This window comes from Aplysia californica, unplaced genomic scaffold (genome assembly GCF_000002075.1).
Source record: "Aplysia californica isolate F4 #8 unplaced genomic scaffold, AplCal3.0 scaffold00282, whole genome shotgun sequence".
Lineage (NCBI taxonomy): Eukaryota > Metazoa > Mollusca > Gastropoda > Aplysiida > Aplysiidae > Aplysia > Aplysia californica.
In genome coordinates this window covers 812,376-830,636 of record NW_004797552.1, presented here as the reverse complement: position 1 = coordinate 830,636, position 18,261 = coordinate 812,376, and the positions used below count along the sequence as shown (strand labels likewise).

At 40.8% G+C, this 18,261-nt stretch overlaps 2 protein-coding genes across 2 annotated transcripts in view; one reads left to right on the top strand and one right to left on the bottom strand.

The window, feature by feature from the left end:
* Positions 1-2,658, top strand: part of LOC101860259 (replication stress response regulator SDE2) — an 18,345-nt gene extending 15,687 nt beyond the window's left edge. The window contains exon 6 of the mRNA XM_005101420.3: positions 907-2,658. Coding sequence (XP_005101477.1) covers positions 907-1,570 — 664 coding nt within the window. The 3' untranslated portion in view covers positions 1,571-2,658. The remainder of the gene's footprint in view (positions 1-906) is intronic.
* A 6,449-nt stretch (positions 2,659-9,107) lies between these two features.
* On the bottom strand, positions 9,108-13,451 carry LOC101863353 (zinc finger protein 184-like). Its single transcript, XM_035970541.1, is given in 2 exon segments — positions 9,108-10,533; positions 11,949-13,451. Coding segments are annotated over 2 exon segments (1,755 nt in total). The 5' UTR covers positions 12,838-13,451; the 3' UTR covers positions 9,108-9,667.
* Between the last annotated feature and the right edge of the window lie 4,810 nt (positions 13,452-18,261).

The window sequence follows — 18,261 nt, the reverse complement described above, 5'->3', positions numbered from 1 at the left end:
AACTTGTCCCTTAAATGAGACTTGTTACGGTGATTACTTCCCTTTAGTCACATGGCGAGGCGTTAATTAATTGTTTTATGAAAAAAAATGGGGGAAAACGTGAAAAAACGCGAGGAATCCAAAATTATGCAAATGTTGCAGAATTATGCGAAAAAATGCGGCCGCACAATCGCATAATTCTGCGGGGACAGAATGACCCATGTTTAGGGTTAAAACAGCCAATCTTCGGATAGGTGGACATGCGCCCTAATTTTTTTGTTGTGGTTATTTATCCGTGCTCTTCTAATTTTGATTTCATTCTGTTGTGAAACCTTTATTTTTCACGTTTTTACACTCTGGGTGACTACAAATGATATTCTGGTTGCTTAAAACAGAGCACAAGAAATTCTGGTGCTTGAGAGATTGTTACCCCTATTAACGTATTGCTACGTCGTCACAGAGAGTTGAAAGCTTGAAATTTAGGGGCAACTTTTTTGGCAACTTTTGTCACTTTTTGAGGCAACTTTTGCACAAAAACACGGCTACAAACGCAGATGCTACGTTTAGGACAGTTTTCTTGCTGGTATCAGGTGGTGTAGCAGTCAGAGTAAGGCTCCTCGCTGTTGCATGCTAGAAACCCGAATTGGATTCCCGAATGCAGAGAGTTTTTATCGAGTGTCTTGCCTTTTCTTCAGGAATCTTGTGTCTCTCTCAGCACGGGTTGGCCTTACAAGCAGGGTAGGAAGCCCGCCCCCTAAGTGATCTAAATTGTGTTGATGGGGGGGTAAAAAGTACATTCTTTTAAAAAAAAAAAACCAAACAGTTTTGTTTTCTTCATGGGTTAATGAATTGTTGTATTGTCACTTACTTAGATCTATAAATATACGGTATATATATATAATTCAGTTTTGGTTTCCTTTCATGCAGGCTTGGTATGGACATAGATTCGGACGACCTTGACAGTGAGTCGGACACAGAGGCCCGTCCTGGCAGTCCCAGCCTCGACAACGGCGCGTCTACGTCCAAGGTCGCTCCCGTGGAGGTGAAGTCTGAGCCAGGGGAGAACTCGTCGGCCGCGTCTCGGGTCTCTTCCAGCACCTCAGAACACGGCGACCCCGCCTCTCTCCAGCAAAGTCCTGTGTCGGGTTCAGATCAGATTGCTGGTTCTTCAGACTCAAACTCTCCACCACCCGTGGCAGAAGTGAAAACAGAACCTGATGGTGGCGATGGAGGAAGTGAGGACAAGCCACACCCCCACTCTCTTCTGTCCCAGTTACCCCCACCGTCCTCCTCCCCCAATGTTGCCGATAGAAAACCCGACGACCTCGCCTCGTCCGCTGCCGTTGGTGACTCCGCGGAAGCGATTGACCCCAACACACCTGTTGACCTTGAACTTTACGCCAGCGAGAAGGAGCTGGCAGCGTTGGGTCTGGAGCGTCTGAAATGTGCTCTCATGTCGCGAGGGATCAAGTGTGGGGGCACACTGGAGGAACGGGCGGCCAGGCTTTTCTCCGTGCGCGGTTTGTCCACAGAGGAGATTGATCCGTGGCTGTTTGCCAAGTCCAAGGGCAAGGGGAAAAAGAGCAAATAGACTTTGGTGGGATCCGTGAAGAATGAGCTCGTGTATCGTCAGGGTGGGATCCGTGAAGAATGAGCTCGTGTATCGTCAGGGTGGGATCCATGAAGAATGAGCTCGTGTATCGTCAGGGTGGGATCCGTGAAGAATGAGCTTGTGTATCGTCAGGGTGGGATCCGTGAAGAATGAGCTCGTGTATCGTCAGGGTGGGATCCATGAAGAATGAGCTCGTGTATCGTCAGGGTGGGATCCGTGAAGAATGAGCTCGTGTATCGTCAGGGTGGGATCCGTGAAGAATGAGCTCGTGTATCGTCAGGGTGGGATCCGTGAAGAATGAGCTCGTGTATCGTCAGGGTGGGATCCGTGAAGAATGAGCTTGTGTATCGTCAGGGTGGGGTCCATGAAGAATGAGCTCGTGTATCGTCAGGCTGGGATCCATGAAGAATGAGCTCGTGTATCGTCAGGGTGGGATCCATGAAGAATGAGCTCGTGTATCGTCAGGGTGGGATCCATGAAGAATGAGCTCGTGTATCATCAGTCAGCCTTCTGTTCACATTCATTAAGCCCAAAATTTTTAATTAAAAAAAAAAAAATTGCAGTTTCTTAACCCTATCCGTAAGTCAAGTTTTACTATCGTATCCATACAATGTGGGGAACTCTGTGCCACCACTTTCCAAAGAGGAAATTTACTCGTTAATCCGATCCGTACGCTTTGCACAGCAGTCGGTCAGAATGATTTTTTGAGAATTAATACTGAAACGTTTCGAAGAGATCTTCGTACTAGAAGCATTCTAAAATGTGAAGAATACAACCCCGGGGGGTACAAAATGACCCCAGGGCGTACGGATAGGGTTAAATCAGTGGTATGGGTTGAATGTACTGAATAATTTTTTTGCTGTAAATCTCATTCAATTTCTAAATGTTGAAAAAAGTAAGGAGATATACATTGTCATTAGCCTGATGAAGGTAAAATCCCTCTAAAGGAACGAAACAGTTTTCTGTTTTTCTATTGGCTGAGAAATGTTTCTTTCTGGGCTCAGTACATGTGAACAGCTTGCTGACTTTCTGCTGGTTTTTATGTAAATAAATTGTGGGAAAAAATCCTTCTCTTCTGCTTGTTGTGTAATGAGATATTCACTTTGGGTATTTTTAATTCTCATCTTGTTTGGTGTTTTTCTTAATCCATACTCTTCTACGTTTTCTCTCATACAAAAATATCCACAGAGACTGAGAGAGAAGTGACCTTAAAAAATCGGGGTGGCAGTAAGCGGGGGTTTGGTCAATATACATGACAAAGTATTTATGAGATAGATCGGGGTGGCAGTGAGGCGGGGGTTCAGTCAATATACATGACAAAGTATTTATGAGATAGATCGGCGTCTGTGGTGTTCTGGTTAGGGGCTTTTCTGATGCCCGCAGGAGATCCCAGTTTGATTTCCAAATGAGGACAATTTTTGTCAAGTATCTTGGTCTTTCTGCTGGGATATTGTATCCCTTTCCATCCAGACAGGCAGGTTCCTCCCCCCCCCTCCCCAACCAGGGTGGTGCTTCTGACTGAAGTGTCTTTAAATAGGCCATTCCCAAAGGGGAGATATTAACATGTTCTTAGGCACAGTAGAATTGTAAATGGGCTGATCTATAAATGTCATGCTCATACTGTGCCGAAACAACATAGAGGGAACTGCTGGTTTTTCTTTCCCCATCCGTAGTATCATATCGTCATTTTGCCTCTACTTCTTTTGTATGTTTTGTCTCTCTCTTATGAACTGCTATTTCCGGGGTGCCTTGAGAGTAGTCGAAGCAGACTTTGTACACTGAAACAAAAAACAAAAGTGGGTGGTTGGCGGGTGCTCTGGTGTGGTTTGCTCCTTTCCTATCAAACATCTGTTTTCCTTCTCTCCCCTCCTTCTATTTTGTGTATGTTTACTCTCTTGTAACACATTATCTATTTCAGCACTTATATGACCTTATTGTGTTCCAAGTGCCGTAAAACTCTTACTACAACAAAACCAAAAGACAGGCAGGGTGAGAAAGCCGCCTCCTAAATCTGTCCCGTGGTTTTATTTTTATGCACCCGCCATAATTTAGCAAAACTTGATAATTTTTTGCATAATTTCCAATTTTTTCCTTTATCAATCTTTTTTTTTCAATTAACAGAATCGCATAATTTCACATTTTTAGGCTGTTTGCATAATTTCAGAATTTTTCTTACATAAAACGACAGGGACAGCTTACTGATCGAAATGGTGTTGGGGAGGGTGTTCAAACATCCAGGCCTAACATAAAGACTCCTTCTTTCCTATCAAACATCTATCGTCCTGATCTCTCCTTCTTTCCTATCAAACATCTATCGTCCTGATCTCTCCTTCTTTCCTATCAAACATCTATCGTCCTGATCTCTCCTTCTTTCCTATCAAACGTCTATCGTCCTGATCTCTCCTTTCCTATCAAACGTCTATCGTCCTGATCTCTCCTTCTTTCCTATCAAACGTCTATCGTCCTGATCTCTCCTTCTTTCCCACCAAACATCTATCGTCCTGGTCTCTTTTTTTTTGTGTGTTTGTGACTCTCTTGTAACAGCTCTTCTTATGTTCAGCTCAAATATACAGTATGACATTATTGTGTCGCAAGTGCTGTAAAACACCGCCTAAAACTAAAAACATACTATCCTACAAACCGTGAACATATTAGTATTATTGACTATTATTTCAGTCTTTTCCCGTCACCTTTCTGTTCAGTTCACAATTCACAGCATGTGGTTGGAGGATGCCTCTGGTAGGTCCTACTTCTTTTCTTAGTTTTTTAAGAGTTTTACTTTCAGTTTAAGGGTTTTACAGCGCTCGCAACTGCATAAGGTCATGTGAGCACCAAGGGATGGATGTCAACAGAGAAGTCAAAACGGGGAATCAGGCTTACTCTACTCACCTCCCTAGCCTCAATAGCACAAAGTCTGCTTCGACTATCAAGGCATCCCAGAAATAGCAGTTCACAAAAGAGAGACAAACATACAAAAGAAGTGGAGGAAAATTCCGATAGTAAGGATGGGGAAAGAAAAAGCAGCAGTTCCCCCTATGTTGTTCCAAGACAGTCATGTGTGAGCATGACATTGATAAATCTGCCCATTCACAAATTCTACTGTGTATAAGAACATGTTAATTTCCCCCTTTGGGAATGGCCTAAAGACACTTCGGTCAGTGGCACCGCCGGGGGGGGGGGGGGGGGGGGGGGGATACTTCTTTTCTTTGACTCTGTTGTTTCTGTCTGTCTGTCTTACTTTTTCCCAGCACTAAAAATGACATTGTTCATTATTGTGTCAACGTGCCTCTCTTTATTCAACAAAAAACCCACTAAAAATGACATTGTTCATTATTGTGTCCTCGTGCCTGTCTTTATCCAAGCAAACAAGCAAAACTCAAGTTCTCGACGTGAGTTATTCTTGGATCAAAGGCGCGAAGAAAGAGAAAAGTCCACAGCGCTCGTATGTCTGCACAGGCCAGGGAGTGAAAGATGGGCATTGTGTCCCTTAGAAATATATTATTGAGAAGAAAGATCTGGTCTGAGAGTGCATTGATTGAGAAAATACAACTCGTAATATATATAATAACCAGGTATGCCAATGACACAGTTTTAATTAATATCGCACATTCAGAAAAGGACCTTCAGCTGCTTCTGGAAATACCCGGTAATGTTGAAGTGGGTGGTGAAATAAGGGGATATAAAATAGGAAGTAAACAGAATGCACGGTAATATCTTTTTTGTATCCAAACAACAGATCTAAATTAAATCGTAATCACATGAAAGACAAATAATTGCAATACATGTACAATCTTTGAACAGTTTTTTAAAATTCACCAATATAATAGAAATAAAAGAACAATAGATGTAATGTCATATCCTGTCATCCACTCTCATCCTTACAAACATCACATTTAATGTACACGATATATTTACTGTTACATGAACACTGTTACGGTATTTAAGAGACATGATCTCCAAATGTAATGTCCCTATCTGACAGGACTAAGCCAAATGAGCTGAGAGTCTTTCAAACTTCATAACACAGAGTATTTGCCAAAAGGTGGGATACCCGGGTGTAACAAATAAGGTCTAAAATCAACTTTATGTAATAACTCTCATTGGTCTCATTCATTTTTTAAAACTTTTATTAAATGAAACTCTCCTCATAATATGTTATCTCTGTACATGTTTTTAAAGTTTGTTAACACTGAAAAGCCCTCAAAATATAGGATGAAATGGACAATAAATAGTTTGTTCATAACCATTACTACAAAAGTATAATACTGATTAAAATCCACACCCATACACTTAATGATAAAAATCAAAATATCAGAATGTAAGCAAGGTCTATTACGTCCTTTACTTGGGTTAAAATAAAAAATACATCCCAAAACAACTGTAAATTACATGGAATAAGGTTTTGTTCATAACCGTTAAGACAAATTGTGAGGTAGTGTGGTAGAATCAGGCTCTCGTCAATTTTTGAGCATGTAGAGTTATTGGTATCATCTTAAAGCTTGTTCACTTGTCTTTATTTGAAAGAAGAAAATATCCATTTATCTTGAATACAAGTCGAGATATTTGCAAAAGAAGGAGTTGGGGGTCACTTGTTTTCAGAGGTAAAATTAGAGAGAAAATGGCAGCCAAAGATTAGTTATTTCCTTAGCTTAAGAGTCCGTGGTAACTGAAAATTTACTTTTTTTTGTGCCTTTAATCAAGGTTTTTCAGAAAAATCCACACAGAAATGAGTTCTTTAATGGGCATGAAAGGTGTTGAGGCAAAAAACAAAAATTTGATAGAAATTCACAAACCTGCAGAAAAATGCAAGTTTCTTCACTTTAATTATTTTGACGAGAGCCTGATTCCACCGCGCTGCCTCACAATTTTACTTTGGGTGGAAAAAATTAACTTATTGTTCTGTCATTCACATAAAATTGTTTTAATTTATGAGACTCCTCAAAATGGGACAAAAGGAACCTTCATTGTTGGTTCGCATGGGCTCTCCCATTCTTTGTTTCGCAAGATCACCAACAACTTTCTCAACTGACGAGGTTTTATTATGTTGAATTGGTCTGTGCGCTGTGCACAGCAGCAGCAATATTCCGTTATAACGGACTCGCATGGCGGTCTGATTGCGAAATAGCAGTATTATATTCACAAAGATAAAGAAGGAAAAAAACGGGGTTTTAGATTAGTGTCTTTATAACAGACTTCTCGTTATTTCAGGACTCGTTATAAGTGGACTCCACTGTATTGAGAAGAAAGATCTGGTCTCAGAGTGCATTGATTGAGACAGTTTTAATTAATATTGCATATTCAGAAAAGGACCTTGAGCCTTGAGATGCTTCTGGAAATAGTGTTGAAGTGGGTGGTGAACATAAGGGGATATAAAATAGGAAGTAAACAGAATGCACGGTAATATCTTTTTTGTATCCAAACAATAGATCTAGATTCTAAATTAAATCGTAATCACATGGAAAGATAAATATGGCAATACATGTACAATCTTTGAACAGTTTTTTAAAATTCACCAATATAATAGAAATAAAAGAAAAATAGATCTAATGTCCTATCCTGTCATCCACTCTCATCCTTACAAACATCACATTTAATATACATGATATATTTACTGTTGCATCAACACTGTTAGGGTATTAGACGTGATCTCCGAATGTAATGTCCCTATCTGACAGGACTAAGCCAAATGAGCTGAGAGTCTTCCAAACTTCCTAAAACAACCAAGTTCCAGAACATCCCGTCTTGGATTCGAACCAGGGCCACCCACTCCCTAGCCCAGCATGATATAGTCTGTGCTGGCTTCAGACACGCCGGCAGAAAACACGTTTCGGACTCAAGTACGCTAAACGGCTCTTACCAAATTTTTGCCATTTATATAAATTATGGTACCCGCGTCTAATTCATTAAGCTCGATAACTTCGGCTTCGGGCATGCTTCATTTACAAAACAGTCAATACTTTCATAATGACCCATCGAAGTTCGAACACAGTCTACACTGCAGCAGTGAGTGTGTTAAAAGGAACACAAGTGATGGACGCACACACACACACACACACACACGTGCGCGTGGAGAGGAAGGCAGAGAGACGCACACAGCTCGTGGACATAGGATCTAGCCTAGGGCAAAGCTACACACAGATGAAAAAAATACGAGAAGACGAGAGAGGGAGGCTGGTTGCGATTTCACCTTTGCCCCTCGTTATCACTATCCGATAATCCTGATTATGTATGTCAGTTTTATTAGAGGTTTTACGGCGCTCGCAACTGCATAAGGTCATATGAGCACCAAGGGGTGGATGTCAACAGAGAAGTCTATACACAGGGAATCAGACTTACTCTGCTCACCTCTCTAGCTTCAACAGCACAAAGTCTGCTTCGACTATCAAGGAACCCCGGAAATAGAGGGTCACAAGAGTGTGCACACAAACATACAAAGGAAGTAGTGGAAAATGACGATAGTAAGGATTAGGAAAGAAAAAGCAGCAGTTCCCTGTTGTAGTTAAGGCACAGTTATGAGCTTGACATTGTTGGGTCAGCCCATTTTACCGTTCTACTGTGCATTAGAACGAGAAATGTCCCCCGTTTGGGAATGGCCTAAAGACACTTCAGACAGTGGCACCACCCCTGGGGGGGGGGGGGGTAGCTGATTATGTATCACGCCCGAGGTGAGATGAGGCGGTGGTATGAATGTGGCACAGCGGGCAGTGGTACGCACAGACAGTGTGTAGGGCTAGTGTGCTGTATCGTGACTGGCCGTCTAAATTAAGTTTTCCTATCCCATTCGACCACAAAACAAAACAAACAAACAAAAACTACCACGGCGAGTAAAAAATGACAGTGCACTTTTGCGCGACCACTACTTGCGAACAAAGGGAAATAGCTCTGGAAATGTTCTGTATAAAAATCTCTGGATTAAGTCCACTTCGCACTCAGGCACGCTTGCTTTCTCCCGATGACTGTGCTTAAAGCCGGCATAGACTATACCAACCAACAAGGCTGATGGTTGCTGTAATGTTAGGTATCCTACCCGAATGAGAGAGGGAGAGAGAGAAAAAAAGAGAGAGAGAGGGGGGAGGGAGGGAGAGAGAGAGAGAGAGAGAGAGCAGACAACTATCATGTGACGTTGTAAAAGCCCCTGTGATACCTACAATTACAACACAGAAGCCCTGTTCACCATCCTTTACACTTGTTGCAAAGCTCTTCTTTAGTAAGTGTCTGTCTTTCCTGTCTCCATAAACTTTACACTTGTTGCAATGATCTTCACTAGAATCAATGGGCATGTACGGTACCACTAGTACCAGGTACCACAAACTTTACACCTGGATGTGAGAAATCGTGCCGCAATCCGGCACTTGTCAAAATAATGAAATCAGAGAAACAGACCCATTGAGTAATTCTCAACAACTTTTTCTTTTGGGCTCAAAGCCTTTCTGGTCCATTTAAAAACACATTTTTGTGCGGATTTGACTGAGAAACTTTGATTAAAGACAGTAAAAAAAAAAATTTTTTTAAAAGAAAAGTGAAGGAAAATTGCAGTTTCCAAGAAACTCAAGTTTTAAAGTCATTCAATTTCGGCGACTATTTTCTCATTAATTTTTACCTCCCAGACTGGTCCACTCCAACTTCCTTCAATCCCAAAAATGTCAACTCCTTTTCAAAATGGATAAGTATTTTTTTCACCAAAAGCAAGACAAATGAACAGGCTGAAGATGATACCAATAAAGTGGTAGGCCCAGAAATTGACGAGGACCTGATTCCATCGTGTCCAAATTTCTCCGGGACGTCTCCTTTCGCTTCGCTACACCCTATGCCATCCAATAAAAGTATTAAAACACTATCTCAAATTTCAGTCAGAGATAAATTATGGATGATTCGCGGATGTTCTAGTGTAGTTTGCTCCTTCTTTCACACCTGTATCTGGCCTTCTTTAGATAGATCATTTTTTACCCTTCAGTCATCGTGTGGACCACAAAGAGTATGTCCCAAAATACCTGATACATTTTTTTTCTCACGTGTGTTCTTTTGCGTCTCCATAGAATTAAATGGTCTCTTTATGTAAACCTGGCACCACAAATTTCACACAGTGTAAAGTCTTTCTCCTGTGTGTGTTCTTTTGTGACGCTGTAGACTGCTACCACGTGTAAACGTGGCACCTCAAACTTCACACTTGTAAGGTTTTTCTCCTTAATGTGTTCTTCTTTTGTGACGCTGTAGACTGCTACCATGTGTAAAAGTGGCACCACAAACTTCACATTTGTAAGGTGTTTCTCTTGCGTGGGTTCTCTTGTGTTTCTGTAGGTTTCCGCCACATGTAAATGCGGCACCACAAACTTCACACTTGTAAGGTTTTTCACCTGTATGTTTTTTTTTGTGATCCTGTAGATGGCTATCACGTGTAAACGTGGCACCACAAACTTCACACTTGTAAGGTTTTTCTCCTGTGTGTATTCTTTTGTGACGCTGTAGATTTCTGACACATGTAAATGTGGCACCACAAACTTCACACTTGTAAGGTTTTTCTCCTGTGTGTGTTCCTTTGTGATCCTGTAGATGTCTGCTCTTGGTAAATGCAGCACCACAAACTTCAGACTGGTGAGGCCTATCTCTTGTGTGGTTTTTTTCGTGTGTCTGAAAGTTACCTACTTCTGAAAACATTTCACCACAGACTTTACACTCATGAGGTTTTTCCTGACCATGGTAGAGATTTCTGTTGTCCATCTGCTTGTTACCTGCTATGTTCTGATGGAGGTCACAGACTCTCTCCACAGCACCGATGTCACCAGAAGAGGTTTCTCTCCTGACACTGCCAACATTCTCTTCATAAACCCTTTGTCCTGTCTGAAATCTGCAGCTTGAACTTTGACCTTGTCTTCTCTGCATATCACTCGTCTGTTGTACCGAGTGACAGGAAGTCAGTGGCCTATGAGGGGAAGTCGAGACATCTGGAAGAAGACAAATAATGGACAAGTTATCTAACCCTGACAGTAAAATGAAACATCTGGAAGAAGACAAATAATGGACAAGTTATCTAACCCTGACGGTAAGATGAAATATCAGGAAGAAGACAAATAACAGACTTCATGAACAAGTTATCTAACCAAGTTTATTCAACACACAGGTATAATAAGGTATTATATTATAATGAATCTAACCACAGAAAACAAAAGATCAAGATGAGATGTGGCTGCTATCCTACACACTTAAAACACAAGCCTAAAATTTATTCTGACTGTCTACACATTCATCCCACTTGTGCTTTTGGTCCCTTTTCTCAAACATCATGTCATTTTTTTACATTTCAAGAGAAGGAACACACAACAACCACAGGAACACTGGGTTATTTTCTGTAATCGTAAACGTTGGAGACCTGTGATTTCTTTCCACCGACCCACAAAAGGAATGACAAAAAAGTGGTCAGCACGTCTGCGTTGTACAGGCATAAAGTCAAAGAAAAGACAGTTTGCCTTGTCATGTCACCGTGTGATGGAATGAGGAAGTGGACAGTGAGTTTAATGACACTGACAATCATTTACTGTAAAAAAACAAACTTTCTCTTAATTTCAAAGGAGATGGTGCAGCACATCTCTATCGTAGCACAAAACTACAATTCTATTTATACACATTATCATATGTAATAATCTTATTTTGCCTAAATTGTCCAGCCTTTAGCTCTCCATGCCAAGCTGTAGCCACCAGTAGTTGTACCTCACTACCATTTTAAAAAACGACGGCACAAACCATTTGCTTTTCTCCTGTCCACAAACTTAAACCATAAAGTAAATAAACGTCTGGAGAAACTTCAAAGGAACTGTGCCACCTCAGTTTGTCTATGTTTTATATATATATCTATCAGGCGACAAGGCTTCTGTGGGCTCACAGTGATACGCAAAAGGTCTGGGACTGATGAGAATCAGGTCAATTAAAGGGGATTTTAAAATGTGAGTGTATAAGTCAAACCCTGTTATAAAATAAATACCGCCTACCTTGGGATGAGCATGAAGTTGGCGGTACAACAGGGCTGGCGGTATAACGAGATAGCACCAATTTAATTATTTCAACAGCAAATTCCATTGCCACTACAGCTTTTTCTGATCTAATAAAAGCAGATCTACTTTCAAACACTTTTAAACGTTTCTTTGTGGTATTCATAATTATTTTTTTTTAAGTCATGATGAATAAACGCTCAGATTCAATGAACATTAGACCCAATGAATTAGTCATGCCAGTTTAACAGCATGATATACCTGGCATGTCATGGAATTGCACAATATAATTTAAAAACTTGACAAACTTCATCAGGAAAAGCAAACACATCGGATCGGATCGAAAAGTCCACAGACAGAAGGATTCTACGTACCAGAACTTTCACCGTGATCCCAGCTGGCCCTGACAACAGATCCTGAACTTGTGACTGGATCGGCAGAGAAAGTTGAAGTTGGACTACTGGAAGCAACAACATCAGTGTCAGGGCTGGCACTCTGCTCCATACACAAGCTCCTCACATTGGAGATTTTCAGCTGTAGTCCTCCAGCCTGATTCATGTGATCCTCAACAAACACGGGCTCAGCACACATATATATATCCTCCACATCTCCCACTTGTCCTTCTGTCTTTCCTACCTCTCCAAAGTCTGGACCTTCCCATTCTGACACTTCTCCTTTCACAAAATTCTCCACTTTTGGTTTCACTTCATCACCAAAGTCAGGAAAATGTCCAAATAGTGGTTCCGTTTTCACCGTACAGATATCTGTGAGGCACTCTGGTTTAATGACAGGTTTCACGTCTTCCTCCTCTGTACAGATAGGCTCATCTTTCACTACACTGTGTCTGAGAGTCAGGCTACTTTCACTTTCAACGTTCAGTTTGTCATTTGTCTCGGCCTTGACGTCACACGGACATTCAAAACTGGGCTCTTCTTTTACTGACAGATCTTTCTCATCAACACCCACAGATTCACTTTCCCTACCTATAATGTCATGTTTTACATCTTCCCTTAAACTGTTAGTACAAAGACAAAGAGTACCCGTACTAGATCTAGTCCCAGAACTAGACGTAGGTTCACCTTTAACAACTATGCTATCAATCCCAAGATTCACACCTTCTCCAGAAGAACAAGGAACAAAATCACAAGTTTCTACACCAAAGCCATTATCATTTCCAGAGAAAAGTCTAGATCTATACATTGTCATGTCTTCTTCCTCACAGTTAGCGTTTGTTTGTTTTCCAGGGTACAAAATATCCGCCATCTTTGTTTTTCATAATAGTCACAAAGTCAAGGTTTCTAGGTTGACACTTCCATTAGATTCTAGATCTTAGATCTAGCAGTAGTAACGTCTTACTTTTCTAGCTGAGCTCACCTCTGAAGTTCAGACCACACAACACGAAAATGAAGTCCATCGAGAAAACGATTATCATAATTTAAGACAGCTTTCTCAGCAATTTTTAAACATTTCAGTTATACCTGCCTGGTCTGGCACGATGAAAATGTATCGAGATCTAGATCCTATTTCTTTATCTCTATCTTAATTCTAACTTCGACCACAACACACCGACTGCCGACTCGTCTTGTTGGTTTCCTTTCAATTTCCAAGTTGGAACGGCGCCCCATTCTGTCCTTTCAATTCACTTGATTTTGATACATTTTTCGTTTATATTTCATGACAGCATCTCCAAATTGCACACATAATTATTCTGATCAACAAATAAACGTTGCCATCAGGAGGAAAGGTCAAATATATTCATTTAATGTTCCAAGAAGGATGCAACAGCCACAGCTACAGCTGTTCATTCAAGTTCAAGCATACATTACAAACAAGGCGTTCATTTTGTTTATAAAAAAGGACGTCATGAACGATCAAACAAGTATGAGGAGTGAAGAGCTTTAGAACAGTTTCAGCAGTATAGTAGAGACCGGAAGGACAATAAGGGGTCTAAGAGACTTATCGCGTTTATAACTTGTTCACTTTCGTCTGTCCGCGTTCGTTATAACAATTCTTTAGCTCATTAAATTTAATTTACAAAATGTGTACGAAGCTTTGGAGGGTGCCCCTGTAGGCCAGCGACATATTTTTTTCTTGAACCCTAATTGATTCAGTTTTTCTGTTTTTTATGCATAGATCTAGAGTACATGTTACGAGTTACACACTAAACTAAATGTAAAATAAATTATTTGCAGTAGATCTGGCCAGGCCTACTAATTGCTCATTTGGAGACAGCGACATCTCCCTGCACCCCAGATCTCCGTGTAAGCTTGTAGAGTTCCTTCCAACGATGTCCAGACATCTTCCTGTGTATTTCAGAGAAGTTCATGCACTCTCCCGTCTGTTGGAACCATAGAGTCAGTGTACAGCTATGGTTGGAACTTGTTTCTTTGGCATAGGCTACATTAAAATTGGTATTTACCAAAATACACATCAAATTTTTAAAATATTGGAAGTTTAGGCAGTAAATGGCCTATTACACACTTTACCCACTATGGGCTTACACCAAAGAAAATTACACAATATGTCGGCACTACAATGTTTACTTTCGTAAATTCATGCACACACATGCATGCTGCGTGTACCCCCCCCCCCCCCCCCCCCAAACCACCAACAAATACAAACAATACAAAATTCCAATTCAGAGTGTTTATTAATTAATTATTGCATGCAACAAGTGTAAAGTTTGTGGAGACAGGAAAGACAGACACTTACTAAAGAAGAGCATTGCAACAAGTGTAAAGGATGGTGGACAGGGCTTCTGTGTTGTAGATGTATCACAGAGGCTTTTATAACGTCACAGGATTGATAGCTGTCTGCTCTCTCGTGTGCAGGCCGCCCGTCCGACCCCGACACACGCTACAGTTGACACGTGTGCGTGCTAACAACGCATGTGTTGGTATGAAAAAAGGCCGTTGATTGGTCGCATGCAATCGGCTAAGTGAGTTCTCGATGTAGGTGCAATTGATGGGTTCCGGGAATAGATAAAGTTCATTGTGGGAAAAAAACGAGCAAAGCCACGTCTGCTTGGACTATTCACCCTGGAAGCGATCTCGTTGAATCCGAACTCGCTGATATAATTATAAGTGTTCGTTGAATCCGGGTTATGTTTTTATTTTAAAGAAGAAAAAACGGGGAATCCATCTCCTTTCGTTGAATCCGAGTTCCACTGTAGTTATCTGCTCTCTCTCTCTCTCTCTCTCTCTCATCAGGGTAGGATACTTAACATTTCAGCAACCATCAGTCATCAGCCCAGTTGGTTGGTATCATGCTGGACTGGGGAGCAGGTGGCCCTGATTCGAATCCAAAACTGGATGTTCTGGAACTTGGTTGTTTTAGAAAGTTTGGAAGACTCTCAGCTCATTTGGCTTAGTCCTGTCAGATAGTGATAGGGACATTACATTCAGAGATCACGTCTCTTAAATACCCTAACAGTGTTGACGTAACAGTAAAGTGTGTTGGCTTTTTTTACCCGTAAACGTTTCAGATATATATATCAATCATTATCATGTATATTAAATTTGATGTTTGTAAGGATAAGAGTGGATGACAGGATATGACATTACATCTATTGTTCTTTTATTTCTATTTGCTGATTTAAAAAAAAAACTGTTCAAAGATTGTATAGCGATATATTTATCTTTTCATGTGATTACAAATTCATTTAGAATCTAGGTCTACCGTTTTGTTTGGATTGTAAAAAAATATTACCGTGCATTCTGTTTTCTTCCTATTTTTACATCCCCCTTATGTTCACCACCCACTTCAACATTACCGGGTATTTCCAGAAGCAGCTGAAGGTCCTTTTCTGAATGTGCAATATTAATTAAAACTGTGTCTTTCTCAAACCTGGTTATTATATATACGTGTAGTATTTTCTCAAGGCACTCTCAGGCCAGATCTTTCTTCTCAATATATTTCTAAGGGACACAATGCCCATCTTTCACTCCCTGGCCTGTGCAGACATACGAGCGCTGTGGACTTTTCTCTTTCTTCGCGCCTTTAATCCAAGAATAACTCACGTCGAGAACTTGAGTTTTGCTTGTTAGTTTGCTTGAATTAAGACAGGCACGTTGACACAATAATGAACAATGTCATTTTTAGTGCTGGTTTGCTTAAATGTTGTTATGTTGTTGTTATCGATCCAGGTTTGCTTGAATAAAGAGAGGCACATCGACACGACAATGTACAATGTCATTTTTAGTGCTGGGAAAAAGTAAGACAGACAGACAGAAACAACAGACGCAAAAGAAAGAAGTACCCCCCCCCCCCAGGGCAGTGTTACTAACTGAAGTGTCTTTAGGCTTTTCCCAAAGCGGGGACATTAACATGTTCTTACACTATACACAGTAGAATTTGAGAAAGGGCTGATTTATCAACGTCATGCTCATACATAATACAAAGGAGTCCCTTTACAACGAGTCCGGAAATAACGAGAAGTCTATTATAAAAGAAACCTGATTCGATTTTTTATCAAGTAAGACCTAGAGGTCACCTTGAAACAAAATCATCATCAGGGGAGATAGCAAAAAGAAAAAACAGAACACCAGACTCATAGATTAGGCCTACTTTACAGTTTCCCTTGAATTTATTACTGGATCCCTTATAGCGAGAATCCTGCTATAAAAAACGGACATTTTGCACCGGTCCCCTCCCTGTCGTTATAACAGGATTCCACTGCATGTAGGTCTACTATGTTGGAACAACATAGGGGGAACTGCTGCTTTCTCTTTCCTCATCCTAACTATCGTCATTTTTCCTCTACTTCTTTTGTATGTTTGTCCCTCTCTTATGAACTGCTATTTCCGGGGTGCCTTGATAGTCGAAGCAGACTTTGTGCTGTTGAGGCTAGAGAGGTGAGTAGAGTAAGCCAGATTCCCCGTTTGGACTTCTCTGTTGACATCGACCTCTTGGCGCTGATATGACCATAATTTTTTATGCAGTTGCGAGCGCCGTAAAACCTTACTAAAAGACAAAGTAAAACTTTAAACATTTAGGAAAGAAGTAGGACCTACCAGTGGCATCCTCCAACCACATGCTGTGAATTGTGAACTGAACAGATAGGTGACGGGAAAAGACTGGAACAATAGTCAATAATACTAATAAATGTTCATGGTTTGTAGGATACTGTAGTATGTTTTTAGTTTTAGAAGGTGTTTTACAGCACTTGCAACACAATAAGGTCATACCGTATTTGTGCTGAACATTAGAAGAGCTGTTACAAGAGAGTCACAAACACACAAAAAAGAAGGAGAGACCAGGACGATAGATGTTTGATAAGAAAGAAGGAGAGATCAGGACGATAGATGTTTGATAGGAAAGAAGGAGTCTTTATGTTAGGCCTGGGTGTTTGAACACCCTCCCCTACACCATTTCGATCATTTAGGAGGCGGCTTTCTCACCCTGCCCGTCTTTGGTTTTTGTTTTAGTGTACAAAAAGTCTGCTTTGACTATCAAGGCACCCTGGAAATAGTAGTTCATATGACAGAGACTATGTTGTTCCGGAACAATATGATGAGCATGACATTGCTAAATCAGGTAATTTACAACACTACTTTGCATAAGAACATGTTAATATCTCCCCTTTGGGAATGGCCTACCAAAGACACTTCAGTCAGAAGCACTGCCCTGGTTGGGGAGGGGGGGGGAGGAACCTGCCTGTCTGGATGGAAAGGGATTCAATATCCCAGCAGAAAGACCAAGATACTTGACAAAAATTGTCCCCATTTGGAAATCAAACTGGGATCTCCTGCGGGCATCAGCAAATTCCCAAACCAGAACACCACAGACGCCGATCTATCTCATAAATACTTTGTCATGTATATTGACTGAACCCCCGCCTCATTGCCACCCCGATTTTTCAAGGTCACTTTTCTCTCCTGTGGATATTTTTGTATGAGAGAAATTGTAGAAGAGTATGGATTCGGAAAAACACCAAACAAGATGAGACTTAAGAATACCCAAAGTGAATATCTCATTACACAACAAGCAGAAGAGAAGGATTTTTTCCTACAATTTATTTACATAAAAACCAGCAGAAAGTCAGCAAGCTGTTTACATGTACTGAGCTCAGAAAGAAACATTTCTCAGCCAATAGAAAAACAGAAAACTTTTTCGTTCCTTTAGAGGGATTATAGCTCTACCTTCATCAGGCTAATGACAATGTATATCTCCTTACTTTTTTCAACATTTAGAAATTGATTGAGATTTACAGCAAAAAATTATTCAGTACATTCAACCCATACCACTGATTAAACCTATCCAGATCCGTACGCCCTGGGTTCATTTTGTACCCCCCGGGGTTGTATTCTTCACATTTTAGAATGCTTCTAGTACTAAGATCCCTTGGAAACTTTCATTATTAATTCTCAAAAAATCATTTTGACAGACTGCTAAGCAAAGCGTACGGATCGGATTAACGAGTAAATTTCCTCTTTGGAAAGTGGTGGCACAGAGTTCCCCATGTCGTATGGATACGATAGTAATACACGTTGTACAGATGGGGTTAAGTGGTGGCACAGAGTTTCCAAAGTCGTATGGATACTATAGTAAAACACGACATACGGATAGGGTTACGGTTAAGAAACTGCAGGGTTTTTTTTTTTAATTCATAATTTTGGGCTTAATGAATGTGAACAGAAGGCCGACTGACGATACACGAGCTCATTCTTCATGGATCCCACCCTGACG